General features: G+C 37.7%; 3 protein-coding genes and 1 non-coding gene across 5 annotated transcripts; all 4 read right to left on the bottom strand.

Moving 5' to 3' along the window:
- Positions 1-493: 493 nt before the first annotated feature.
- On the bottom strand, positions 494-567 carry TRNAV-AAC (transfer RNA valine (anticodon AAC)). Its single transcript has one exon. It is a non-coding gene; the product is annotated as a tRNA-Val (tRNA).
- A 912-nt stretch (positions 568-1,479) lies between these two features.
- LOC104235859 (uncharacterized) lies at positions 1,480-8,139 on the bottom strand. Of its 2 annotated transcripts, none has more exons than XM_009789688.2 (10): positions 7,997-8,139; positions 7,825-7,910; positions 6,960-7,104; positions 4,675-4,810; positions 3,841-4,112; positions 3,356-3,431; positions 3,178-3,236; positions 2,647-2,704; positions 2,388-2,467; positions 1,480-1,772 (listed from the first exon to the last, which is right to left on the bottom strand). In XM_009789688.2, the coding sequence occupies exons 1-9, from the start codon at positions 8,114-8,116 to the stop codon at positions 2,424-2,426; spliced, it is 996 nt and encodes a 331-aa protein (XP_009787990.1). In that variant the 5' UTR covers positions 8,117-8,139; the 3' UTR covers positions 1,480-1,772; positions 2,388-2,423. The 2 variants fall into 2 exon arrangements, with proteins under 2 accessions (XP_009787990.1, XP_009787991.1); XM_009789689.2 differs by having other exon boundaries at positions 4,732-4,810.
- A 1,857-nt stretch (positions 8,140-9,996) lies between these two features.
- On the bottom strand, positions 9,997-18,901 carry LOC104235860 (5-oxoprolinase 1). The gene is made up of 2 exons (XM_009789690.2): positions 18,747-18,901; positions 9,997-14,062 (listed from the first exon to the last, which is right to left on the bottom strand). Exon 2 carries the CDS (start codon positions 13,993-13,995, stop codon positions 10,186-10,188), a length of 3,810 nt encoding a protein of 1,269 aa, XP_009787992.1. The 5' UTR covers positions 13,996-14,062; positions 18,747-18,901; the 3' UTR covers positions 9,997-10,185.
- Positions 18,902-26,292: 7,391 nt separating this feature from the next.
- LOC138873968 (serine/threonine-protein phosphatase 7 long form homolog) lies at positions 26,293-26,754 on the bottom strand. The gene has a single exon (XM_070152463.1). The coding sequence runs from the start codon at positions 26,752-26,754 to the stop codon at positions 26,293-26,295; it is 462 nt and encodes a 153-aa protein (XP_070008564.1).
- Between the last annotated feature and the right edge of the window lie 470 nt (positions 26,755-27,224).

Below are 27,224 nucleotides of genomic sequence, written 5' to 3'. Positions count from 1 at the left end.
GGAAACAGCCTCTCTGCCCCTCGGGTAGAGGTAAGGTCTGCGTACATATTACCCTCCCCAGACCCCACTTATGGGATTACACTGGGTTGTTGTTGTTGTTGTAACTTACGTCATAACTTGACATAACTAAAAATGAAAAAGAAACTCAAATATGTAATGATTTCCGTTGAGCTGGTTCGGAGCTGAAATAATTGCTTTGAGACGAGGGTCTCCTGGAAACAGCCTCTCTGCCCCTCGGGTAGAGGTAAGGTCTGCGTACATATTACCCTCCCCAGACCCCACTTGTGGGATTACACTGGGTTGTTGTTGTTGTTGTAACTTACGTCATAACTTGACATAGCTAAAAATGAAAAAGAAACTCAAATATGTAATGATTTCCGTTGAGATGGTTCGGAGCTGAAATAATTGCTTTTTCCCTGTAAATTTGGAAGCTATTCCGCAAATCACAGTGGTGGAAAGTATAGTAAGAAAGGAAGAAAAAAAAAAGAACCAATGGCGTCGCCCGGACTCGAACCGGAGACCTTCAGTGTGTTAGACTGACGTGATAACCAACTACACCACGACACCACTTCGTTAATGTTTTCTCTCCTTTCCATATTGACAAATCTTCACCAAATTTTCTTCCTAACACCTCTCGTTTAGCTACATTCCTAATTCCTATGCAATAGAGAAAAAGTCTAAAAAGGAAAAACTTTTATTGTATTGCTCTGGTTTGGAGGTTCTAAATGTGGAGTGGTTTCTATATGGAGTGGCAGAGTTATATATCATGAAGAGGGTGTAGACACTCAAATTTTAACAGATCAAGATAAGTCCTAATTTTAAGACAGCTATTGAAATATTAGGAGTCTATTAGGGTTACTTGGTGGCTACTTCAACCAAATCCTAATTTATGCCTATAAATAAGGCTACATGTATCTTTCAAAGACGATCTCGAAATTCCATAAAAAATCATGGAATATTCACAAAGACATCAAATATTATCTTTCTCAAAGCCGTTGAAGTGATCAACCGATGCTCTTCCTTTTCATGGAGATCAAATACATCTGAGGAAGATCAGCATCATCCTACGTTCGAGAAATATGCCGCTAAGGCCCTCGAATCACGTAGAATAAATTAGAGGGAAGAATCAAGGGATAAACAGAGTTATAACCTGCAATGTTTATCAATAAAATCCTTTTTCTTTATAGTTGTTTGTGATTGCAATTTTATTTTCTCTGCATAAATTTGTTGCAAACAGAGGGTTTAATTGAATCTTTTTTGTCAGAAAATTGTATTGCGTATAGGGGGAAAAAAAAGGTTATTGTATATGTATAACTTGTAAAATCCCCTTATAATTTAGAGTAGTGTTTTTCAAATCCCCTTGTTAAAAAATCTAGCTCCGCCACTGTCCACAAGTTCGTGTACCGGAGACATTACGGAGTCACGATATGTTTGATGTGCACTAATTTGTATCTAACTGCAGTTAACGAAGATTTAGAATAAATCAGTAATAACATCTTTCCTCTGATTCAAGATACAGTACAAGTGAACCTGTATTATCATAACTAGTTGCAGTAATGAGCTACAAAAGAAAGTGTATTGAATCATTAAGCTAAAGCAGATACGAAGCTTCTCTTTAACGTTCAACATCACAGTCTGAAGGTATTCTAAGAAGCAAAAGAGGTGTCTGTCAACTGTCTTATAAATATGCATCCAAAATGGCATTTAGCAGAGCCTTTACATATTTGTACAAAAATATGATACATTTCCTTATGCCTTCCCACCATTTGTCCCTGAACAAAGATTAAGAAGAGAGTTAGGTGAGAGCGCGACAACTTTCATTTTGGATGTGCTAATCAAGAAATTTTCAGCATGCTTTCTACTTGAAACGTTCTTTCCTCTTTCAGTTTAAGTTAAGAATTTGATCTTCTTAAAAGATTTATCAGCATATGAACTAGATAACAATCCACTTTAACCGAAAGGATAAGGTTTTTTTTCGGTCTGAATCGAAAGCATAACTAGAAAACATGTATAGAAGATATAGCAAAGTTAATCAACTCTGTTTAGCTATAATGGAGTTTCTCTGGAACTATCCAAAATCTTTCCTCTCCCCTCACCAATCCAAACCAATTATAATCATAGTCTCTTAGCTTATTTTGAAACGAAAGCCTGACTTTTTTCTTTGTTGATAACCGCACCACGACTAATTCCACGGGATACCTGCCACCTCCCACCAATAACAGATACCATATAACTCTATCCACCAAGGCTTGGATAGATAGGAAGAAATCACCTAGTGTTTTTTGCCTGCACTGGGATTTGAACCTGAAACTTCATGGTTCTCACCTACTTCATTGACCATTAGAAGAACGCCTTATTCAAAGTGTTAATGGTGAATACTCACATACCTTTACATTTCCACTAGCCAAAAGGAGCTTCAACTCTTATCTGAGTTGGCGTCTCTTTCTTGATGGTTCGGATCTACTCACTACAAAAGGCGTAAACATACATTAGATTACATAAGCAACTGGCACGAAAAACACTACCACTGCAAAAGTAGTAAGGGAGATCTATTTTACATGTAAATAATAGGTTCAAAAGCTAGAAGAGGAAATTTCTTGAAATGAAACCACTCATATTAAGCAAAATAAAGGAATCGCGTAGCACCTATAGATAGATTATCCAGATCCAAGTTGCTTTGTTTAATTGCTGTAACCCTGCGATCCTGAAACATATTTGAAGGTAGTTATAAGAAGATGAACCAACTTTCAGATGCATATCTCCTAAATACGAACAAATGAGAATAAGGAGATCCTACCAATTAAAAAAGTTTTTCAACTCAAAATTACAGCAAAATCTCATGAGAAGAACTTCCTCAAATGATATTTTCGAGTAGATAATCAATTACTTCTCATATAAGAAACCTATAAGAAGTGCCGAACAAAAAGCATACAAAACAAATAAGTGCCCTAGGTTATTCCTCCATAAACCAGAGGTTCGCAAATTTCAATGCCTAAAAGATGAAAAATCTGCTTCAAAATAGGCACAGAATCGAGTTGCTAAGGGTGGAAGATGCATATAACATGAGATGCCTGTGGTGAAAAGAATCTGTGGCACCAATACAGCGCATAAAATCAAAAGATATCCCAAGATACATGGCCGAGTTATAAAGGTATATGCAAAAATTTGATGACAAACCGCATCATAGATTGCCATTTGATTGCGCCAAAATTCCATTGGAGGAAGTAGCAATCTCCCTACAGAAATCCAAATGCAGGCAAGAATCACCTTATATATACATATAAAAAAAAATCCTCTGAGAACCCTAAAAATTGAAAGGCAGAGGCAGAGCAAATAGCTCTGATGACCAATGCACCTGATCTGGATCTTTTAAAACTCGAAGGTTCAGGAGAGATAACTGGAACTGCCTCTTTCTCTTTCTGAGGAGTTTCCTAAGTAAATCAAGGAAAAATAAACAACTTAAAAGTAGTCAATATAAAACCAAAAGTACCTTCTCAGGATGGAATTTGAATTTAGCAATGATGTTCAGAACCGGTTAACCAGACAAGCTGGAGAGACTTCCTGCCATAGAGGAAAGGAAAGATCTGGGACCTGTACTCCCCAACTTGGGAACACAGCTTATAGCGAAGGGAAGGAGACGCTTTTTATGCTTTAATATTTAATCAACTAATTGATGTTATTGGAAACTTGTATAGTTCACACTCTTTGGATCTACCCATAAAAGTACAAAATGACACATTAAGCATTAGAACCTGCTAAGCATGTAAACTGGAAGTGCAATTTCATGTTAAAAGAACCAGTAATGTGATTAAGATAATTTTTCTATGAATGCCTACTGACATATGTCAATTTTCTCTTTGTGCTTTTTGTGGCGGATGCGCTTGTGCTTTTAAAGCAAGTTGTTCTACAATCATCAGTTTGCTCCTTTGCAATGCTTGTAGAAGTGTTCCTCGAATTAAGCTTGCCGGACGACCTCGCTGCTTGTTTTGTCTTCTTTCGTACAATAACTTCACTTGCAATTTTTCCATCATTCTGCTTCTGATTGCCCCTCTTCAAACCGTCTTCTATTTCATACCGTTTTCTCGCATTATGCTTCTTTAGATCTTTAACCTCTGCATGTTGCAAAAAACGCATTAGCAAAATACGACAAAAATTAACAGCTTGTTTCGATGGTTGTTATGTATCGTTTCATATTGTATCATATAGTATAGTATTGTATTGTACTGTATCGTTTTGATGTATACAATGTTTGGAAGGTTGTATTATTTGTCGTCGTTTCATGATGTCATGCACCAACAATATGAGGAACAAACTTGTAATATTATAAAGATAAATGTAAGGTACGAGGTAGAATTATTATATAAAAAGGTAGGGTAAAGGATAAAATAAGATTATTTAACAATAAGGAAGGGCAAGATGAGAGAAAAATAAGGTGATGATGCGATCACATCAAATCGGCCGTTCCATAAAGTGGCACTTTTCGTCGTTACGTAACGACGGATTTAACGATATGGCACAATAAAATTCAAGTAACAATCAAAACAAACATTGTATTTAAAGTAACAATACGATACAATATAATAGGTATCAACCATCCAAACAAAGTGAACCACATCCTTCATTAGATGTAAAGCAACTTTCAGACATCCAAATAGGTTCAGAGAGTGAACATACTTTCTGAGCACGCAGATGGTTTTTCGAAACCAAGGGCATCGCTTGCAGCAGCCTTACCTTTAGATTCTCTTCCTAAGTATTTTTTGTTGAACACCTCCCATTGAGGAGGAAAACCAAAAAGAAACTGTTCGAACACCTGAATAGAAAGATCCAATGTCAAGAATTTAAAGGATCCATAATTAATTGAATGTCTTTGGTCAACAAACTATGCGTGCTAAAACAACATCAAACAAAGAAATCCCTGAATTCTATCCCTAAGGGGTCGTTTGGTAGGGTGCATAAGAATAATGCTGAATATGGTGTATTAGTAATGCTGGTATTAGTTATGCTTGCATTAGTTATGCTGGTATTAGCTATGCTGACATATTTCTTATTAATTGTTTGGTTTGATGTATTAAAGCATTGCACAATTTCTAAAAGAATTGCTTGTTTACAAAAATACCCTCAAAACTAGTCCATCACTCAAACTTTTTAAAAGAAACATATGTTGAGAAATATTTTTATATGAAAAAGTTTTAAAAAATTATTTGATTTGTCTACCTATATTGTAAAGTAGAACTAAATATTTATTTATAAAAAAGGAAATATGCTAAGTATTTATTTATTTACTAGAGATATAATTTTATTTCTCACTATTTGAATTATTTTAAACTTGCATTAATATAATAACTAGCATATTTTAATCAAGCATAAATTTTGAAGGACAATTTTGTCTTAACCTAAGCTAATACATGCATTAAAACCCATTGCATTGCTAATACCATGGTTTTCTATGCATTAGTTATGCATAGGATAATACCAAATAGGATGTATAACTAATGCTTGCATAACTAATGCATAGGTTCAAAATGTCTACCAAACAAGGTATTATTAATACGCAAAGCTAATGCAAGCATTATTTTATCTAATGCATCCTACCAAACGACCCCTAAGTGTAAGAAACTGCACCAAGTCCTTAAAAGTATTTCTTTTTTCCGGGTTTTTGCAGAAGATGGAAGGGATGAAAAGGAAACTAATTTTGTTTTCAAATAATGTTAGGAGTATTTGATATCTAAAAAATTAACCTTATAGACACCCAAAATAGTTGATGTAACCATTACAACAAATATTATTAGTACAATGAACTACCTATATAAGCTTTGCTACTTCTCTAAACATGTCTGATGAGAGTATTCTCTTTTCAACTTCAAGAAAAAACAGAACTCAACACCAATTTACAGAAGAATAGAAGTATTTTGGATAGAGCACACCTGCTCCCTCCTAATTTTTCATTTACTACCTAATCCATAAAGGCCTTTTGATAAATAAAAATTTAATAAAACGTTGTATAGTAGAGGAGGCTAGCATCGAGAAACCTTGTTATATATATTCTAGAACAGTACCCGTTATACATACACTGAATTAGCTACTCAAAATGATAGCTTTTGCTAGTTCTCACTGCAATGGTTATTAGCAATCAAATAAATTGTTCCACGTTATTTAAGTGCCAAATACCTTGGAAACTAAAAAGTCAAGAATCCTAGGTAGATTATCTCAGCAACTTATCAAATGAATCTCTACATTATGTCTAGAGAAATCTGCTTCTGAACTACATATGCTATACATACAGTTTCCACTTATTATTTTTGTACTCCATCCGAGTCTCCGAGTCTAAGTAAGGCTTCAGTTATGGGGTTGACACAAATACAAATGCTCAAATGCAGAACAGAAGGGTGGTCCTCTTTGGCTTCTTTAAAATATTAACAAGACAATCGCGGAGATATCTAAAAGTTAGCTGGTTATCGGATCCTTCTCTACAGTGAGATATCTAAAGATTTTCTTTTACTTTTACGAGGATATTTCTTAAAGGGGGTTCGGGTAGGATGTGACCCTTTGCGACTAGAAAAAACAGCTTTTGAGCAAACGGAAGTTGTGCTCGTCTTTCTCTCTGTCTTGTTCTATACTTTCTAATCCTATCTTTGTAATTACTTATATATTCTATTACCATTGTGCCCTAACTGATTATATTCTTCTTTCTGCTATTATTTAATTCCTTTTCTTTTACAGTCGAGACAAACCACAGATCCTTACTCCAATAAGAGAGAGCATCCATCTTTGTGAGTGGTAGTCCAATCAAACAATACCACTACTTGGATAACATGAAACAAAATCATCTATTTTGTAGCAAAAAGTGTCTGGTTATATCAAATTCTCATTTTGTTTTGTCCTTCATTGAATTCATAAACTTCGCAATCAACAAAAAGATTTCGCAGGCAAACAAATATGGCAAGTCCCTCGTAACATACCTCAGACGGAAAACCATTTTCCTCCGAATGAGTTTTGTTTATGAAGCCTTTGAGGACAACGCATATCCCATCGATGGTCTCAAGAGTAAAAACATCAAATACCTTGAGAATTGGTGCAGAGGAGAATACTCGCATCGCCTGACCTCTACAGAAAAGTATTAAAAACAAAAGGATCTGAGTTTAAAATGCCACTTACTAAATCAGATGTAACATAAAACTTCAGAAAAGCTGTTTTCTAGGGCCCTATTAATATAAATAAGGCCTTAAGTTTGAGAAAATTCTAGCTTCCCCAACGAAGTAAACCACGTCCTTCATTCTAAATTACTTAACCACCTCCTTCTTTTAATCAGTCTGCAAGTATTCTACTTCAGATAGTAAAATCCTAAATCCCAAAAACCCAAATATATAAAACAACTATAAACAACAACAACAAACCCAGTGTAATCCCACAAAGTGAGGTCAACTATAAATTGCAACAGAGCTCTGAAAACCAAAAAAAAAAAAAAAAAAAAAGAATGTTGAAAGGAAAAGTCATAGTAAAATCCTAAATGCCAACAACCCAAATATTAAAAACAGCTATAAATTGCAGCAGAACTCTGGAAAAAAAAAAGAATCTTGAAAAGGAAAAATTGCATGAACACATAGTAAAATCCTAAATCGCCAAAACCTAAATATCTAAAACAACTATAAATTGCAACAGAAGTCGGAAAACAAAATTTAAAAAAGATAGAATCTTGACAAGTAAAAAAAAAAAGGAAAAACTGCATGAACACACAGTAAAATCCTAAATCCCAAAAACCCAAATATATAAAACAACTATAAATTGCAACAAAATTTTGAAAGCAGAAAAAAAAAATAAGTTTACTCTCGAGAAGTGTTCCCAGCAACGGCGAGAGTCCTTCCCTGAGAATCAGCTTCAGCCCTTTTAAGCCACCAATCTTTCAGACAAACCTATTTGTAAGTCAAAGAAAACAAAAAGATTCAAAATTTATGGAGCCAAAACAAGAGTCTTTTTAGGGATTGTGTGAAGTACTTACTGTTGGCTTAAACCCAGATTTTGATGTCTTGGGTTCAGAAGATTCGACCCTTTTAGTTGAAATTGAAGATTTCATTGCACTCTCCTTTTCCGTCTGCTGCTTCTTGCGCGGGAATGCCATTGGATTTTTAGTAGTAGTATATAAGCTTTGTCCCTCTACCTCCTGTCTCCCTTTTTTTATGTTCCTCTTTTCTTTTTTACGGAAAATGTCTAAAATTACCCCAATACTATTTCAAATTGCTCAATACTCCCTTTGTTCTATTTTATGTGAACTTATTATTTAGGTACTCAAACAAAGTTCTTTGACTAATAGCTCGTTTGACCAAGCTGCAAAAATCAGCTTTTTCGAAAAGTACTTTTGGTGAGAAGTAGTTTGTATTTGGCTAATTAGTTTGAAAAGCACTTCTGAGCAGCAATTAGTGTTTGGCCAAGCTTTAAAAACTGTTTCTAAGTGTATTTTTCTCAAAAGTGCTTCTCAAAAAAGTGTTTTTGGAGAGAAACTACTTTTTTTGCTTTTCTAAAACTGTTTCTGCTTTTCCTCAAAAGCACTGTTTTTCCTTCCAAAAACTTGGCCAAACACCTCAATTCTTGTCCAAAAGTGCTTTTGGCCAAAAAAAAAAACGCTTTGGCCAAAAAGAAACTTGGCCAAACAGGCTATAAGCTTTCTCCCTCTACCTTCTGTCTCCCTTTTTTTATTATTTTATGTCTTATAGTAGTACTTTTAGATAGTTTCTACATATATAAATTTTATTTTAAAAAAATTTAAAATTCTATGTGATTCACGTAGAGAGTTAATCAATATAATCTGCGAATTCCGAAAGGTTCATAGAAACTGGAATTGAGGGAGTAGTACTATTCATTTTAATTTGGATTAATTTTTACCTTTGTGTTAACAAATTATCAAGTATTTATTCTTGTCGTTAATGGATCTCTAGTGTGAAATAAGTGATCCCTAAATTTTACGTGTCAAAATACTTCGAGAAAAAAAAGTTTAAATTTAGGCATCTACTTTTGGTTATGGTTTAAAGTTACTCCCGTTATACTTTAACTTGGAGATCCGTCAAGGATCAAGTAGATTTCTTTGTAATGGCAGGGTAAAATTAAACCCAAAGTATAATAGACTACAAAATTACTCAATTTCGAATAATATATGAATTAGTTTGATTCTTTACCCTTTTAGTGTTTCAAACAAATGTGTATAACATTTATTGTTTTAAATTCTTTTCTAAATAGCACTGTACATATTTAATTACTTTTAAAATTTCTGAAGTTCTAGAATAGGACTAATTTCATTTTCTTGATTTCTACACGATTAACATAAAATTCATATGATTTGCTTGTTCGAATTTTGAAAACTAACCGCAAATCTTGCACCCTGGTTATATCATTTGTCACTTATCAAGTACTCCTAGTAAGCTTCAAAGCCATGCCAGTTTCATTGTTTCAGTTGATAATGGAACACATTTCTCAGTATGTTTAAGGAGAAGAAAGGGCCTTTGTCCAGTTGCCAGTGAAAAAAAACTGACTCGCACCTAGTATCTTCACCAAACAAATAAATGCAAGATTACGCATAAAGTTTCATCCCTGTTAATTAATATACATTCCCACCTTGTTCTATCACATAACCTAAGAAGTTGATATAATTTGATGCAAATACCAACTACGAGTATGTATTTTCCTAGAAAGTTGGCTACTGCATTAAGAAGGGAACCTTGGTATAACTGGTAAAGTTGTTGTCATATGACCAAGAGGTAACGGATTCAAGCCGTGCAAACAGCCTCCTGCAGAAATGCAGGGTACGGCTGCGTACAATAGACCCTTGTGGTCCAGTCCTTCCCCGAACCCCGCACATAACGGGAGCTTAGCGCACCGGGCTGCTCTTTGGCTTCTGCATTAAAATTTGGAAGCAAGCAAGAGGGGTACTTTCTCCCCGTGTTACTAATAGAGGCCATGGATGGACCAAATAGCTACTATAAGCAGAACATATTCTGTGACCAGCAATTATTATCAATTCGAAAACCTGAGATTATTGAAATCATACATCTTTAAAATAGGGGAAGAACCAAGCATTCTCATATGCACCATACAGACAAAAGGAAGTTTATGCCCTCATTTCCCTTATTATTTTTCCTTTGTGGATGTTTGGATGGCATGGAGGGTATTTGCAGTAGAAGTTTTGCTTTGTACTAATCATTTTGCACCCCAGCCACCTCCTCCTGGTGTCAAAATCTGAAGTATTTCCCCAGCCTGCACCTCAATTGTGTTTTTACCACCAACATACACCTTCCTTTTATCTTTCGTGATGAGGAAATTAGCACCCCGAGCCCCATCTTTTCCACCCATCAGCCCCCTCGGTGCATGCACACGCCTTTCTGAAAGGATGCTCACAATGACCGGCCGCCTGAATTCAATCTCCCTGATAATGCCATCACCTCCTTTATGTTGTCCAGCACCTCCACTATTCTCTCTTATTCCAAACTTATGCAATATAACTGGGTATCTTTGCTCAAAGATCTCTGGATCTGTCATTCGGGTGTTGGTCATATGGCACTGGACTGCACTTGTCCCATCCCAAGTAGGACCAGCTCCACTTCCACCGCCAATTGTTTCGTAGTAACCAAAAGTGTCATCCCCAAAGGTTAAATTATTCATGCAACCCTGTGAACAAGCACAAGCTTGGAATGCAGTAAGAACGACGTCAGTTATCCTCTGTGACGTAAGAACATTACCACCCACCACTGCAGCCTTGTCACTTGGAGAGAGAAATGAACCAGGAGGTATATAAATCTTTACAGGAGCCAAGCAACCTTGATTGAGAGGGATATCAACGTTCACCAAACAGCGTACACAGTAAATGACTGCAGCAGCTGTCACTGCCTCTGGGGCATTCCAATTACCATAAACTTCTGGACTGGTTCCGGAGAAATCAAAAAATGCTTCTCCCTTCAGAGAGTCTATAGTAAGCTTTAAGTGTATGGTAGACCCATCATCCATGTAATCTTCCTCTTCAATAGTCACTACGCCTCCCTTTCCAGACATTTTTGCTTCAGAAGAAACTCTCACGGCAACAGATTTAAGCATTTCTCTCACTGCTTCTTCAGCATTAGCCTGCACATAGTTCATGTACGCTTGGACAGTTTCCAGACCATATTGCTCAATAAGCTCGTTGATAAGGGTAATTCCTCTCTGATTTGCAGCTACTTGTGCATGAAGGTCAGATAAATTATCTTGAAGCCTGCGCGTTCCTGGAATGTTATGAGTTGATTCTTCAGAACAAGGGTAACGAAGAAGTTTGGTGATTCCTTCTTCTTGAAAAGTTCCCTTCTCAACAAGCTTGAATGCTTTTATTGCTGCTCCTTCCTCCCATATGAACTTTGAGAAAGGCGGCATACTTCCAGGAGTAATACCTCCAATCTCTGCATGATGCCCTCTACTTGCGACAAAGAATATCAATCTACCTTTGTTGAAAACAGGCGTAATAACAGTTATATCAGGCAGGTGGCTACCACCAGCAGAAGGATGATTGGCGACTAAAACATCTCCCTCGTTTAGATTGTCACCCCAGTGCTTCAGCTGCCATCGTACAGTGCTCGACATAGCCCCCAAGTGCACAGGAACATGGGGTGCATTTGCCACAAGCCCACCATCAGGGCCAAAAAGTGCACAAGAAAAGTCTAGCCGCTCTTTAATATTTGTTGATATAGAAGTCCTCTGCAAGGTGCGCCCCATCTGTTCAGCTATTCCCATAAACCGGTTGTTGAAAATTGAGAGCTGCACAACATCTGCAACTTTTTCATCTACTTTTGCAGTATTGGAAGATGACTCGATCTCTATTTTAATGTTGCCATATTTAGTAATAATGGCCTTGCAGTTGGGCTCAACAATGACAGTGCTATTGCCATTCATGATAATTGCTGGGCCAGGAACGACATTCCCATATGCCAGATTATCAAGCTTGAACAAAGGAGTGTCATTCCATCCATTCCCAAAGTATACCTTGTAGTGACTTTCAATTTTAGGGGAACAAGGGGAAGAATCTAGGGCTCGAGGCTTCAGTATGTTAGTGACTCCAACACCGCGAACCCTAACATCACATATAACTATATTCCTGTTTTGAAGTTTAAATCCATACTCCCTCTGGAACAACTTGACAAATTCGGCAGCATAATCAGGAGGTAACCCATCATCATTGATTGGTCTCTTTACCATGATTGCGGTGTCTGTTCCCTCATACCTTAAGTTTAAGTATGTTTCGCTAGTGATACTTTCTTCTCTGAACCCTTGCTCCTGCAGCTTATCCTTCACCTGCTTCAGCAAGATAGTTTCTCTGCGAGAAGCTTCAATCACAGAATCAGGGCCATAAACAGCTGAATACGGCTCTTGCGCATCTTCTACCACATCAGCTAACCCCATACCATACGCACTTAAGATTCCACATAACCTGTGAATAAGAACTTCCTTCATTCCAAGTGATCTAGCAATGGCACAGGCATGTTGAGGACCTGCACCTCCGAAGCAAGCAAGAGCATGGTGGCTTGTTTCATGACCCTTCATTTCCGTCAACTGCCGTATCGGGCGGCACATGGTCTCATTGGCAACATTCACAAAACCTTGTGCAATCTCCTCTACCGTCATGTCCCTTGCAGATGAATCCTGGCTCTTTCTGTAGGAATTGATTTGCCTCGCAAGTTTTTCAAACTCTTCCCTCGTAGCATCAATGTCTAATGGCTGGTCCTCATTGGGACCAAAAATGGACGGGAAAAAATCAGGAATGACATATCCTAAGATAAGATTTGCATCTGTAACTGCTAATTGCCCGCCTTTCCGGTAACAAACTGGTCCTGGGTGTGCACCCACTGAATCTGGTCCCACCCGGAAAGAACCAAACTGAAATTTTAACTTTGATCCACCGCCAGCAGCGACTGTGTTTACATCGAGCTGAGGTGCTTGAATTATTGCACCAGCAACCTGGGTTTCTATAACTTGTTCATAGGTACCAGCATATCGGCTGACATCAGTAGAGGTACCACCCATGTCAAAACCGATTAGAGCCTTGTCTGTTTCAATCCCAAAGAGTGTCTGAGAGTAACCAACTACACCGCCAGCAGGACCTGACAAAATTGCTTTGTGGCCTGAAAATCTATGTTCTGGTGCAAGCCCTCCATCCGACTGCATAAATAAAACATTCAACTTTCCTAGTCCTTCATCAAATTTGGACATGAAACCTGACAAGTATTCTTTAATAACAGGAGTCAAATATGCATCAACACTTGCTGTAAATCCTCGAGGAACAGCTCGGACCATAGGAGTCAAAGCAGATGATATAGATACATGCCTGAAGCCTAAACTAAGAGCTAATTTTTCAAGAAGTATTTCATGTTGCGGATAAGTATAAGAGTGGAGCAAAACCACAGCTAAGCAACTAATACCCCTTTGCAGCAAAGAATTCAGCAAAGGTTTCAGAGCTTCCTCATCAAGTGGCTTTACAACCTTGACAAGCTCGCCTGAAACACCTTGAACAAGTGATGCAGAAGAGTCTAAATCTACTCCCCCATCCTTTTCAAGAACAAGCTCAACTCTTTCATCAACTTCTACAACCTCCTCATAAAGATTTGATGGTTTTGATACAGTGAGGTCAAATATATGCGGACGAGCCTGATTACCAATCTGGAGCAAATCCCTAAAGCCTCGAGTGACACACAGTGCAATTCTCTCCCCTTTCCTCTCCAACAATGCATTTGTTGCCACGGTTGTACCCATCCTCACCCATTCAATCTTATCAGTAGGAATTTTCGAACTACGGGGAATTTTCTTTCCAGTAAATTCCTCCAAAATCCTCCTTATTCCTTCAACTGGAGCATCATCATAATTAGAAGGATCAACTGACAGTAACTTCATGACACGGCCTTCAGTTTTTCCAGGAATCTCTGCATAGACATCAGTAAAAGTGCCTCCTCTGTCGATACAAAATTTGAGTTTTCCTTCACTTTGACTCCCCATTGCGCAGCTACAGGTATTGCAAGAAATGACTTAAACACAGAAGAAATTGCAATACCTGGTATATTACCTGTAAAAGAAAGTTAAAAAAAGGATTTGGTCACAAATGACAAACTCAATTAACCAAAGAGTAATAGGAGCAAGATAAGCACAGCATCGCTGCAGGCTATGCACCACAAGAAATTGAAAAAAGGAAGAGCATCAAACACTACACTAGAAAGGAAAAGATAAAAATATTCATGTGCTGGAATGTTGATATACTTGCATCTAAGAATCAATAAAGCCATCAACCAATGACAAGAAAATGTACAAAAACAAAGAGAATCGAACACTATATATGTAGGGATAAGCTGATGTATTAAAATACTTGAGCATCAATATTCTAACCTCTTGAGAATCAAACAACCCAAAAACAAGAAAGTGCTAACGATAACAAAAAAGAAACAAGAAAAGAGCATCAAAATGATAACTTTTTACCATGACGAGCATTAAACACTATATAACTAAGGGAGAACTGAGAAGATATATGTACTCAAGTGCTTGAGCATTGAGGTCTAGTGGTCAATAAAGTGAGAGAACCATGAGGTACCAGGTTCAAAACAAAACACTAGGTGATTTCTTCTCAACTGCCTAAGTCTTGACAGGCAGAGTTACCCGGTATTAGTGGGAGGTACCCAAAAGAATGGTTTGTGTATACGGTAAAAACCGGCCTCAAGAATTGGGTAAATGAGGAAGCGATACATGACAGTAATGACCAGTCAACCATGGTGAAACCGGATGCAAATCTGTGGCCGGATAAGAAGCAATTCAAGATATGACCGTTATAGAAACGTTACAGAAGACCCCAAGATTCCACCGGCCTTTATTACCTTTAATTACCTTTTATTTAGCATTAATTGTGGTAGTTAAGGGGGCATGAATTGTAACCATACAACGCATAGCTCTAGTATAAATAGAGGTTTTTATTCTATTAAGAGACATCAAGAAACACTGATAGCAAAAGATTAGTATTTCTTTCTCTCAAGCTTTATGCAAGTATTGTCGAGATTTTCTAATTATTCTTGATTCCGGTGGGAACATTCTGAAGCTCAGACTTGTCTTTTCCTCAATTCTCTTTATTCTAATCGCTTTATTCTTCATTACTTTATTTTATCATATCAATTTAATCCACGCGTCTATAAACCGCGTTACAAATTCAACTGTGTCATTTTTACGGAAGCCCACTGTGGGGTCTGTTCATCTTATACTAGCGTGCTTTAAAGATTTTTTCTGTTTTGAGCATACTACAGTTATAGCACACAATGATATCAACAACTCGCTCAATGTTGGAACAAACTACAACGATGAGCTCGTGGACAATCTCCATAATGGAAATCAACAGGATGGTTCAACTAGTGCCATCTCGATGGAAATGAGTCAACTCCAAACCGGGTAGAAAGAAAAATTCGACATGAGAGGAGTCCTACCCATGATGATATGGATGGTGAGCCGGTGACTGTTACCGTGAAAATGTTGAGAGCACAACAATGGAAAATTATGGACCATCTCTCAAGACAGGACCGGATAATGATTGAGCTTCAACAAGCAATACCGGGGACTTCAAATAATTCAAATGGTGGAGTTCGAGTCCCTCCCGGCATCCCTATAAACAAACGACACCAAGAACCGGTGACACCATTACCGGGGTAAAGTTCAGAAGAAACAAACAATCAAGAAGGTGGTGCCGGTAGTGGATCTGAAAATGAAATTAACGCAGACGATTCTTTCAAAGCCGAAGTCATGAGGTTTATGAGGGAAGTAAATGCTCGAATGGATCAAAATGCTAAAGAGTTTCATGCTCGAATAGATTAGATCCAGGGAGCACCTCCTAAAGGGCCCGGATTCGAAAAAGTATATACAGTTATCATTTAAACCCAGTGTGGCTCCGGAATTGATTCCAAAGAGATTCAAAATGCTGGATATTCAAAATATGATGGAACATCAGATCCACAGGAATACATCACAACTTACACCACAGCTGTGAAGGGAAATGATTTGGCTCCGCAAGAGATCGAATAAGTTTTACTGAAGAAATTTGGCGAAACTCTAACAAAAGGGGTTTTAACATGGAGTCTCTTACCTGAATACTCAATTGATTCTTTTGAAATGCTTGCAGATTGTTTCATCAAAGCTCACACTAGAGCAAGGAAAGTGCAAGCTAGAAAAGCCGATATATTTAGAATCGCTCAAGAAAGCTCGGAGTTGCTACAAGAGTTCGTGATCCGATTCCAAAAAGAGAGAATGATGTTGCCGACAGTACCGGATGAATGGGCAGCGGAAGCATTACCAAGGGTCTTAATCCCACAAGTTCTGATGCCTCAAGGAAGTTGAAGGAGAGTTTGTTGGAATTTCAAACAACAACGTGGGAAGATGTTCATAACAGATAAGAATCTTTGATTTGTGTAGAAGATGATCAGATAAGTAAATCGACATCTTCTACGACCCGGAATCAAGGTCAATTGAACTTTGATCGGAGGTATTCCAGACACCAGTTTGAACCATACCCATCAGGATCACGGACTGACATGAGGCAGGGGCGTACCCGAAGCGAGTCGCCAGAAAATAACTTTGATTAAAGACAATAATGTATACGAATGTTGGGGATTGTTGCATTAGAGCAGCAGAAACTGCAACAATAAGTACTGGAAGCATTTGAATATGGCTCCGAAACAACCTGTACAAGATGTCGGAAATAGCCCGAACTGCTCCGTAATAAAGAAAAGGAATGAGGACTGCCAGATATAGGACTGGGGACTGCGAGAACAGCCCGAGAAAAAAAGAAATAGAAGGAATCATAATCAAGAACTGGCTAGACTTAATAAATGTCAGCCCGGTCACAATTCTCTTGCAAGGTATTTTTGTTCATTTCTTGTAAACTATCGTATATGCAAAGTTATAAACACCTGTGTACGTTCAATTAATGGAATGAAGCAAAACTTGCACTTTCTAAAAACATTCTTGTATATGTTTGAATGAACAAAATCATTCTTAACATTTGCTCATACTTAGCAGCAAAAAAGGATTATAAACCCGAACATTTGTGTCCGGATGAACATGGACGTCCTCTTCATAAACACCGCAAACATAAGGGCCCTCTCTTATAAAGCTATCAAATTAAATGGCTAAAGGTCAGATGCCTTGTTTCCCGATCGTAAAGTTAACCGAATGCATCAAATTCCCGAACTTTATCAAAACCAGAAGTATAAAATTCATAGTCATTACCATCCCCGGTCTCGAAGGATGTGAGGTTATAAAAGTTTTCGGGTACAACTAAAAGTCGAAGAGTCAAAACTCAAAGAAAAGTTTTCGGGAACAACTAAAAACCAAAGAGTCAAAACTCAAAGAAAAGTTTTCGGGTACAATTAAAAACCCAAGAGTCAACACACAAAGAGGTACAACAAAAAAAACGAAGAGTTAAAACTCGGGTACAACTAAAAACCCAAAAGTTGAAATTCAAAGATTAAAAGTTCCGGGTGGACACTGAAAACCCGAGATCAAGTTTTATGTGATAGAGGCATTTCTTCAGCTCCAACCGGTCATTGGAGAAAGAATAATAAGGGTGGATTTGTCATTTGAATCCCTAAGTTTTGCACTCTTGTTTACTTCGTCCGATTTTCGTTTTTCGGCAAGGTTTTTAATAAAGCAGTGACGAGGATAGAAAGGAGAAAATCTTCCACTTCCCGGTCACATCATAGTGAGTAACCGAAAAGTTGGGGAATTATCTGTATACGGTAAAAACCGGTCTCAAGAGTTGGGTAAATGAGGAAGCTACACATGTCAATAATGACCAGTCAACCATGGTGAAACCGGATGCAAACTTGTAACCGGATAAGAAGCAATTCAAGATATGACTGTTATAGAAACGTTACTGAAGGCCCCAAGATTCCACCGGCCTTTATTAGGTATTATGACCTTTAATTACCTTTTATTATAGCATTAATTGTGGTAGTTAAGGGGGCATGAATTGTAACCATATACCTCATACTTTCATTTTATTGATAGACATCAAGAAAGAATGATAGCAAAAGACTAGTATTCTTTCTCTCAAGCTTTATACAAGTATTGTCGAGATTTTCTAATTATTCTTGATTCCAGTGAGAACATTCTGAAGCTCAGCCTTGTCTTTTCCTCAATTCTCTTTATTTTAATTGCTTTGTTCTTCATTACTTTATTTTATCGGATCAATTTAATCCACGTGTCTATAAACCACGTTACAAATTCATTTGTACCATTTTTACGGGTAAAAAGTGTGAGGTGTGCGGAAGCTGACTTGGACACCACCATCATAAAAAGAAAAGGTGCTGGAGTATTGATATTATTCCTTCTGCGAATCAAGCAACCCAAAAAACAAGAAATTGCCAAACGAAGGCATCAAATACTATAACTGAAAGAAAAAGATATATGCACTCAAGTACTTGAGTTTTGATTATCTTGAATCTGAGAATAAATGAAGGAAGCAAACCCAAAACAAGAGAACAAACTAACAAAATCAACATATGGGTTTGCATCTATTCAAGAGCTTGAGTGGTCATATAGTTGTATATGAGAATCAATAAAGCAAGAACCTAAAAACAAGAGACTTGAGCAAACAAAATTAACAGATGGGTCTGAAATACTAAGCTTTTAATTGCAAAAGAGATATACAATACATCAATATATTCACAGATCTCAATCATATTTCCAGATATAAAACGAGCTATATAAGCAAAAACTACCTCGAAGCAGAAACTCTCGAGTCAAATAGGGTATCAAATTGATGAGCTGAAAATGCGGCGTCAAATTAAAAGAGAAGCTGATTTTCTCTCAATCTACAAATCCATTGCTAGAAAAATGATTCAACTGTTTGCTGATCAGCTGATGACTAGGATTGAAATATGAAAATAAGCGAGGATTTAACCAATATCATCCTTATTGTTTTATCCTAACTTTCACTGCATCCTTATTTTATTTCACTTAACTCAGAACATCCCTTAAGTTACACAAAGTTAACCAAAAACATCCTTCCGTTAAGTTATATGTTGGTATTAACGTTGCTTCCTTTTGTCACGTGTCTTTGTCTCTCTCTCCCTCAACCAAAGTCAAAAGAAAATTTTGATAGAGAAACTTGTGAAACAGATCCCACCTTCTTCACCAAAATCCAAAAGTCACGACTTCTCTTTCCTTGATCGTTGTTGAAATTTTCTAATTTCTTCCACTTCAACATCCTCCTCTAGCCGCCGCATTCCTAGTGCTGTTTTCTCCTCCAAAATTTTGCAGTTCAGACCTTACTAGTTTCGGACGAGCTTCTCCACCAAGAATCTTAGTTAGAAGCTGATCAACTACGACAAAATTTTCTTGCCGGTTAAATTAGTCCGTTCTCGCTAATGTGTCTTTGAGTTACTTATGAAGGCATCTCTAAAAAATTCCCAAGTGGAAAGCTCCAGTACTGACTTCAACTTCTGAGGCTAAATATAAGACTGATATGATATTGATCTTGAACTTGAAATGTACATTCTAATTTCGTTTGGCTTATCTACTTCATTTTTCTTTGACAAAGTTTTTTGTTGTTTTACCTGTCGACGCTCCCTTTTTCTATGGGTCTAAATTGGGTATACGACATTGGGAGTATAACTCTATTCCCTTTCGAGAATTGGGTTTAGAAGTTAAGAGTCGTCACCTGATGATTATAGTGCATTAGGACACTTTCGAGAATTGGGTGTGCTGATATATGCACATGTATGCTATTTTGGAAGTATTTTGGGTACAAAAATACCTAGAGAAAAATTGGGTATCAACATTGCCATCCCATTTTTCTTGAATTCGTTACTTTAATTTTTGCATCCTTTTAATACCTTTTAGCAAAAAGAATCGGTAAATTTTTGTTTTCTCTCCAAAATTATATAGGAACAGACTGTTTGTTATTAACTTATTATAAAGTTTAAATACTCATCCTTCCATGCCTTTTGTGTTGGTGTCGTAATAGTGCGTGAGGAAACTATGCATATTCTTTGGCGAAGAAGGCGGCGGTTGTGTTCTACAACTAATTCTTTTTTTCTTCTCGTTTTTGAGTTCCGGAAACTTTTTCTGTCAAGCTCCTCATTGTGTTCTTTGATAGAGGAGGGGCGGACTAAGTCACGTGAGAAATATGTTGCGGCGTTAGAATATAACGGAAAAGTTAACAGAGGGATGGTTTTGGTTAACTTTGTGTAACTTAAGGGATGTTCTGAGTTAAGTGAAATAAAATAAGGATGCAGTGAAAGTTAGGGTGAAACAATAAGGATGATATTGGTTAAATCCTCAAAATAAGCTGGTATTTTGTACGAAACTTCGCGGAAAATTGAGTGTACGCGATGATGAGGAAAAGGCATATAAAGGACGAGACTTCCCTATTTTTTTGATATTAATTTTAAAATGCAATTGACATCCAACTTGTTTTTTTTTTTTTAAAAATAATAATAATCTTAGGACATGTAGAATAATGTGTGCTTGGATTTTTATTTTTATTTTTAAAAAAAGAACTAGTTTAAGAAAACAAATCAAAAAGGAATAAAGTTTTAAAGATTGAAACCGATAAAAAATCTTTATTAGCAAAAAAAGGGTTGTTCTGATTTTGGAAAACGGTCCTTTAACATTTACTTTTTGTTCTTCTAGAAGAAATTTTTTGTAGGAAACAAAAAAACTTATTTTTTGGTTTCGAAATCAAAAGAATTTTTTACTGTTTTGGTTTGGCGAAATACATAAACGGCCCCTTTAAGTTGTCATCAACATTCAGACAAACACATCAACTAACCTTTTTCTCATTTTAACACTTATAATCCGTAAAAAATAAGTCACGTGAACACCGAGTCTAACAAACCATATGCGTGAGTTACACTCGCCAATGACTTGTCAAATTAACCAATAAAAAAATGACACCTGTAATAAAAATTTAACAAATGTAATTTAAAAACACACATACACATTTAAAGCAACAAAAAAAAAAACTTTTTACCTCCCCCTCTCCCCTGCCCCCACCAACCAAAAAACTTGAGACCACCGCCCCCTCCCATTCATCTTCTTCCGTCTACCCCCCCTTCCACACCCCCCTCCCCATGTTTTGTTCGAACTTTTTTTATGTTTTTTTGGACAAAAAGCACGTTTCTAATGCAAAAAAAAAGTTACATAACTAGGTAAAACGCAGTATAGTACTGCGTTTTACTTAAAAATTATTATTTTTAACTAATTCGCAGTACTATACTGTGTTTTACTTTAACGCAATACACAACATTTGTTTTTTTTGTAAAACGCAGTATAATACTGCGTTTTACACTGAAACGTATTATTATACTGCGTTTTACTCTGATTTTTTGGCCCCACCAATTAACTGACATAATAATAAATTAAATACATAAAACGTAGTATTGTATTGCGTTTTACATAGAAAAATTCTACACCCCAAGCTCGGACTTGCCTTATTTAAAGGCATTTCAATTTTATGAAAATCCATTCAATACTTTACTTCAAACTTACGTTCATACTTCTCTCTTCTTCTTATCAATCATTTTTTTACAAATGTCTAAAGTGCCAAAAATAAGGGTTTCACTATATTGGGGGGGTGAGGTTGTGCTGGAGAATAACTCTGCGAGGTATAGCTCACCTCCACAGTTTCATGTTAAATTGCCGCTTACTATGGAGTACGATAAATTGGTATCGTTGTTACATAAAAAAATGAGTGATAGGAGGCGTTCGGTTAACCTTAAAGTAACCGGTAGATTTCCGTATTCAGTGACTCCGCAGGAGTTTGCTTATTATTCTGAGTTTAACATCCAGGATGATGAAACTCTTAGAGATTTTTTGCGGATTCCGGATGAATACATGGAATTTATTGTAATAAAATTATTGGAAATGTACGTCAAGGTGGAAGACGTTCCCAATGATGAGGGCGTGCATAGTAGGGATAACCCCCAGTCGTCGGGTGGTTATTCTGGAGCAGTTTTTGCCGGACAGATTGCTGATGAAAGAGCTTGCCTTGATTTAAACTTGTCACCATCGGCGAATGAGCAACCACAAAATAATTTTTCGACTTTATATAATCAACAAGACGATTGGTAAACTTCAATTTTACTACGCTTTAGCGATATTTATTTTATGTTTTAATTGGATTTGTATTAACACTCATATTATTCATAGGGGGTACCGTCCGAATATGAATTTCACAAGTTATGACTCCGCCCCTAGTTGGAATATGCGTAGTTCTGGAGTATTGGACCACGATGGTCCATCTGGGAGTCATCACCAACAAGAGTTCTTTTTGTGCAGTGAAAACGAGCTTTTTGAAGCTCCTGACCTCACACAGTTGCCCATAGACAACGTATTTACTCGTGATTTGGCAGATGCGCAGAGTCAGGAAGATGATAGTGATTATGACAACAATGCGGATGAGTCTGGGGATGACACACCCTTCCATGATGAGGGTGATGATGAGGAGGAAGTGAATGTTGAACCTGAGCTGACGAGGGAGCATGTTCCTCCACCTCCTGCTAGACCAAGAGTGTACGGGTCCCATGTGCCATTTCATGAGCGGAATATTCCCTACCTTGATAATTTGCCAAGCATGCCGAACGTGGATGCCCTCACAAGGGATGATGATGAATATCGGTCAGCGATGTGGGATGAGTCTAGACCAGCTGTTCTGACAAATGGCATGTATTTCCCCAATAAAGCTCGCTTAATTAGGGCTGTAAAAATCTATAGTATAAGAGAGTGTCGTGAGATGACGGTAAGTGAGTCAACTACGGAGAAATACAAGGCTGCATGCCGTAGAGACTTTACGGGTTGTCATTGGATGTTGCGTGCCACCAAGAAGAAATCAGGTTTGTGGAAAGTGGGTAAATTTATTAGCGAGAACAGATGTGAAATGGACACATACAATAAGAATCACTTCAACTTGGATGTGGACGTGATTTCTCTTGTCTTGATTCCATATTTGGAAGTGTCTATTAGGTTCAAGATTAAAGAGTGTATTACAGTCGTCCACCAGGAGTATGGTTGTACTATAACCAAAAGAAAGGCATATCTCGGTCGCAAACGTGCCTTTGAACTTATTTATGGCGACTGGGATAAGTCTTTTTCAAATCTGCCTAGGTACATGGTCGCACTACAACATTTTAACCCCGGGACTATTGTTGAATAGAGGCGTGAGCGGAGTTCGGATAGACCCGAATATATTTTCAACTATGTGTTCTGGTCATTTAAACCAGCAATTGATGATTTTGTGCATTGTCGTCCTGTTATTTCCATAGACGGTACTCATGTCTATGAAAAGTATGATATTAAGCTTTTGATTGCAGTTGCAGTAGATGCTAACGGGCAAATATTTCCACTAGCTTTTGCCATATGTGCCAACGAAAGCGAAGAGACGTGGACGCTTTTTTTGAACCACTTGAAGCAGCACGTTGTCAAACAGCGTTCAGGTATTTGTCTAATATCTTATCGGCATGGTGGTATTTTAAGTTCTGTACGTCACTTGCCTGAATGGCAGGAACCATATGCATACCACCGTTACTGTGTGCGTCACCTGAAGGCCAATTTCCAGAAGAAATATCCTGACAAGGCCTTGCATGACTTGCGTTGACAAGGTTATGTTCATGTGAGAAATGGACCATCTACCACATGCTGTGTGCACATGCGTTGAAGTGTTTTCAACAAGTTGGATATGGGGCAACAAACTATATTGATAGGCAATACAGTGTTGCTGCATACGTAGACACGTATAGTGGGAAGTTGCAGCCATTAGGTGCTGAGCATTATTGGCCGCCGGAAACTTTTAAGATGGTATGTAACAAGAACTATTTGCGCAAGCTGCAAGTGCAAAAGAGAACGCGTATACGGAACCAAATGGATGTTGGTGACACCGTTTATGCGCGTAAATGTGACATATGCTCGCAAATAGGACACGACCGTCATAAATGTCATTCAGGTGGTGTGCGTGGCGGTGGTAATTCGGCTCTTGGTGCAAGTTCGTCGAATGTACCCAACTATCAAGGATACCCCTAGTCTTTTTGTTTTGGTATTTTTTTTTTTGTATTACGTGTTTGTACTTGTGTATGTTGCAATATATATCAAATAAAATTATGTTCCACAATCTGGAATGAGTGAAGAAAAAGCTGTTTAATTATAGGAAAATGTAATATGTAAAGCGTGGTTTGATAGTTTCATATAACAACACAAGCACTTAAACTTAACTTTCACTTCAATTAAAATAAAATTTAGTACACATACATGCCATACATGCTAATACATGCCACTTCAATACATGCCATACATGCCACTTCGATTAAAATAAAATATTACTACAGCACAAACACAAACATAACAGGCCAACATAATAAAAATACATGAAATATGAAAAATACACTAAACATATACATGCCAATGTTTAGTCCCGGTTGCCATTTATTCTCCGCTCCAACCACTTAAATCGTTCTTTTATTTGTTCTTTTTCTTCTTCTACCTCTTTCAGTTTCGCCTTCACCTCCGCAAGTTCCCGTTTATATTTTTTTTACGTTCCTTTTGTGCTTCACAATTCCATTGTGCTTTCCATTTTTCTTCTCCCACCTCCTTCAGTTTCGCCCTCATTTTTACAATACTTCTATCATTTTCTGTTTGTGTTTCCCGTTGGCATAAACATATATTATGAAGAAACTGTAGTTGTTCTCTGTAGCATTCCTGATAACATGGTTCATCAACCCATTCCTCAAAATCACAAATAGGTTCGCTGGGAACCTTGTATAACTAGTTCATACAGCACCAGTAGCGACGTCCATCTTCACCACCGTCCCAATAATTTTGCATCGAGCATTCTTTTCCACGGTTGCACTTTGGCGGACGAAGAGGTTGAGCCATTTAATGAAATATTTGCTTTTAGTAAAAAAAAAAAACCTTACTTTTAATGAAATATTTTCTTTTACTAATTTATGAGCACACAAAATAACTACAATGAGGCCGTTATTTATAGGCGAGACAAAATACATAAAGCGTGGTATAGTACAACGTTTTATGGAGTTGTCTTGTCGTTCTGAAAAAGATGAAAACCATCTGAAAAAGCTACTTTATTGCAGAAAAATTTAATATATAAAGCGAGGTATAGTACTACGTTTTATGGAGTTGTCTTGTCGTTCTTAAAAAGATAAAAACCATGTGAAAAAAGCTGCTTTATTGCAGAAAAATTTAATATATAAAGCATAGTATAGTACTGCGTTTTATGGTTTTAGTTATCCTTTGTGCAGTGATGGTTTTAGTTCTACTGTTTGTTTTTGTGTTACGTTTGCAATATTTGTGTTTCTTGTGTATTGTTTAAGTAAAATTGATGTTCACGCAATTAAAATAAAAATGTAGTTAAAAGATAATTGTTACCATTATTTACATAATGCACTATTTACACAAAGTAAAAACATAAGTAAATCAGTGAGTCCTGCAGCCTGTGTGCTCAGTGCTGCTGCCGGCCTAAGTCGCATCCCCTGCCACCCGGGTACACTATCTGGATCATCGCCATCAAGCCGCCTCTTTATGTGAGGATGCGCAGCAGCATCGACACCACAGCTGGCAGGATCGAAAGAATATGTCGTCAGGCCGTCAGCAACCTACAAAACAAGTAGTAATATTAGCATGTGAAAAAGTATATTTGTATTGTACGTGTTGAGTCAAAAAATATTTTCTCACTGTGGTCTCGTCGGCCGCCTGAGTATATGCATCCGTGGTGTCCTCATCAAAGCATATAGTGGCCTCAAAGATGGGCTGGGACAAAACCTACATAAGAAAGTTAAAAATTAATTAATGTCAGCTCATTAAGGAAAAGAAAACAAATTGAAATTTTAAAGTAATACAAACATACCTGCTGGTAGATTCGCATCAACCGCCGGGTATGAGGCATAACTCAACCTGCGCCCGCCATCCACGTCCCAGGTGGGCCGATCCTCAGCTGCGGTAGATGGGCATGCAAAGTACTGGTCTACATCCCCATCGAATGTACCCGTGATCGACAATGCTCCTAACGGGGTGACCTGCGATGCTGGCAGAGATAGCTGAAGGTTGTACGAAGGCATGCTGCTAGAAGGCTCATCTACCCGAGGTATATAACTGGGTTGATCATCTCCAAGCGCCTCAACTCCAAAGTCATCATCATGTCCCTCAACAGGTGGGTCGATAGGTGCCTCAACGCCCCCTTGCTGGGGACCACCTCCTCGCCATCCCCCGCGACCCCGTGGGGCACCCCTACCTCGTGGGGCACCCCTCCCTCGTGCCCTACCTCTTAATTTGGAGATCCTCCGTCTCACCGGTAATGTCTGGGTGCAAAACAACCATATGATCTCTGATGGCTGACAAAGCAACACGACTACCCCCAGCGTCACCCTGAGGTCTATAACCAGTAAAATGCCCCATCATATCCAAAAATTGTGCACGCATCATGGATCTAATGTACTGGGGCAATGCCATGACCCATCCATCTACGCGCAACCCGTACACAACCTGAACATCCTCCAGCGCGATGGTGGCCTCTCCAGTAGGCAAGTGAAAGGTGTGCGTCTCCGGTCGCCACCGCTCTACCAAGGCCGTGATGAGAGACCAATCAAGCTGCATCCGTCCAAGCTCAAAAATCGTATAGAAACCCGTAGCCTGTAGGCGCGCGACTACGCGGGCATGGAAAGGATGCTCCACGATGAACTCCCACAAATCGTCAGGTCTCCTGGGGCGGAGAGCCTGCATCGATAGTTGTCCCTCCCATACAAAGGAGGACCTATGGTCGCCCTGCAACACTAGTACCTGATCCTCGGCAGGTCCAGGATGCACAGGCAGAGGAAAGTCTCCATGTCGTCTACTATAATTTAAACAAAATTAATTGTGTGTATTAGTTTAAGGAATTAAATAATTAATTATATTTAATATTGGACTGAATAATTATGTATGGATTCCAGGCTCGATATTTGAGGCCCGATAGCACCAAGTTATCCTTAATTATTATGCGTGTCAATTTCAACATTTTTAGAATTTTGTTAGCTTAATAAATTAAATAATTAATTATGTTTAATATTGGACTAAATAATTATGCATGGGTTCCAGGCTCAATATTTGAGGCCCGGTAGCACTAAGTTATCCTTAATTATTATGCGTGCCAATTTCAACATTTTTAGAATTTTGTTAACTTAATAAATTAAATAATTGATTATGTTTAAAAT

Source organism: Nicotiana sylvestris, chromosome 7 (genome assembly GCF_000393655.2).
Source record: "Nicotiana sylvestris chromosome 7, ASM39365v2, whole genome shotgun sequence".
NCBI classification, from domain to species: Eukaryota; Viridiplantae; Streptophyta; class Magnoliopsida; order Solanales; family Solanaceae; genus Nicotiana; species Nicotiana sylvestris.
Note: the sequence above shows the minus strand (reverse complement) of the source record. Positions and strands in the feature narration are given on the sequence as shown.

Excerpts from the sequence above, each read along its gene's own strand:
- LOC104235859 (XM_009789688.2), bottom strand. The coding sequence starts at position 8,116 with ATGGCATTCCCGCGCAAGAAGCAGCAGACGGAAAAGGAGAGTGCAATG. Across the intron at positions 4,811-6,959 it reads AAAATGGTTTTCCGTCTGAG|GTGTTCGAACAGTTTCTTTT; the intron begins GTATGTTACGAG and ends CTTTCTATTCAG. Across the intron at positions 3,432-3,840 it reads CAAAGAGAAAATTGACATAT|GAAACTCCTCAGAAAGAGAA; the intron begins GTCAGTAGGCAT and ends TGATTTACTTAG.
- LOC104235860 (XM_009789690.2), bottom strand. The coding sequence starts at position 13,995 with ATGGGGAGTCAAAGTGAAGGAAAACTCAAATTTTGTATCGACAGAGGA.
- LOC138873968 (XM_070152463.1), bottom strand. The coding sequence starts at position 26,754 with ATGCAGGCTCTCCGCCCCAGGAGACCTGACGATTTGTGGGAGTTCATC.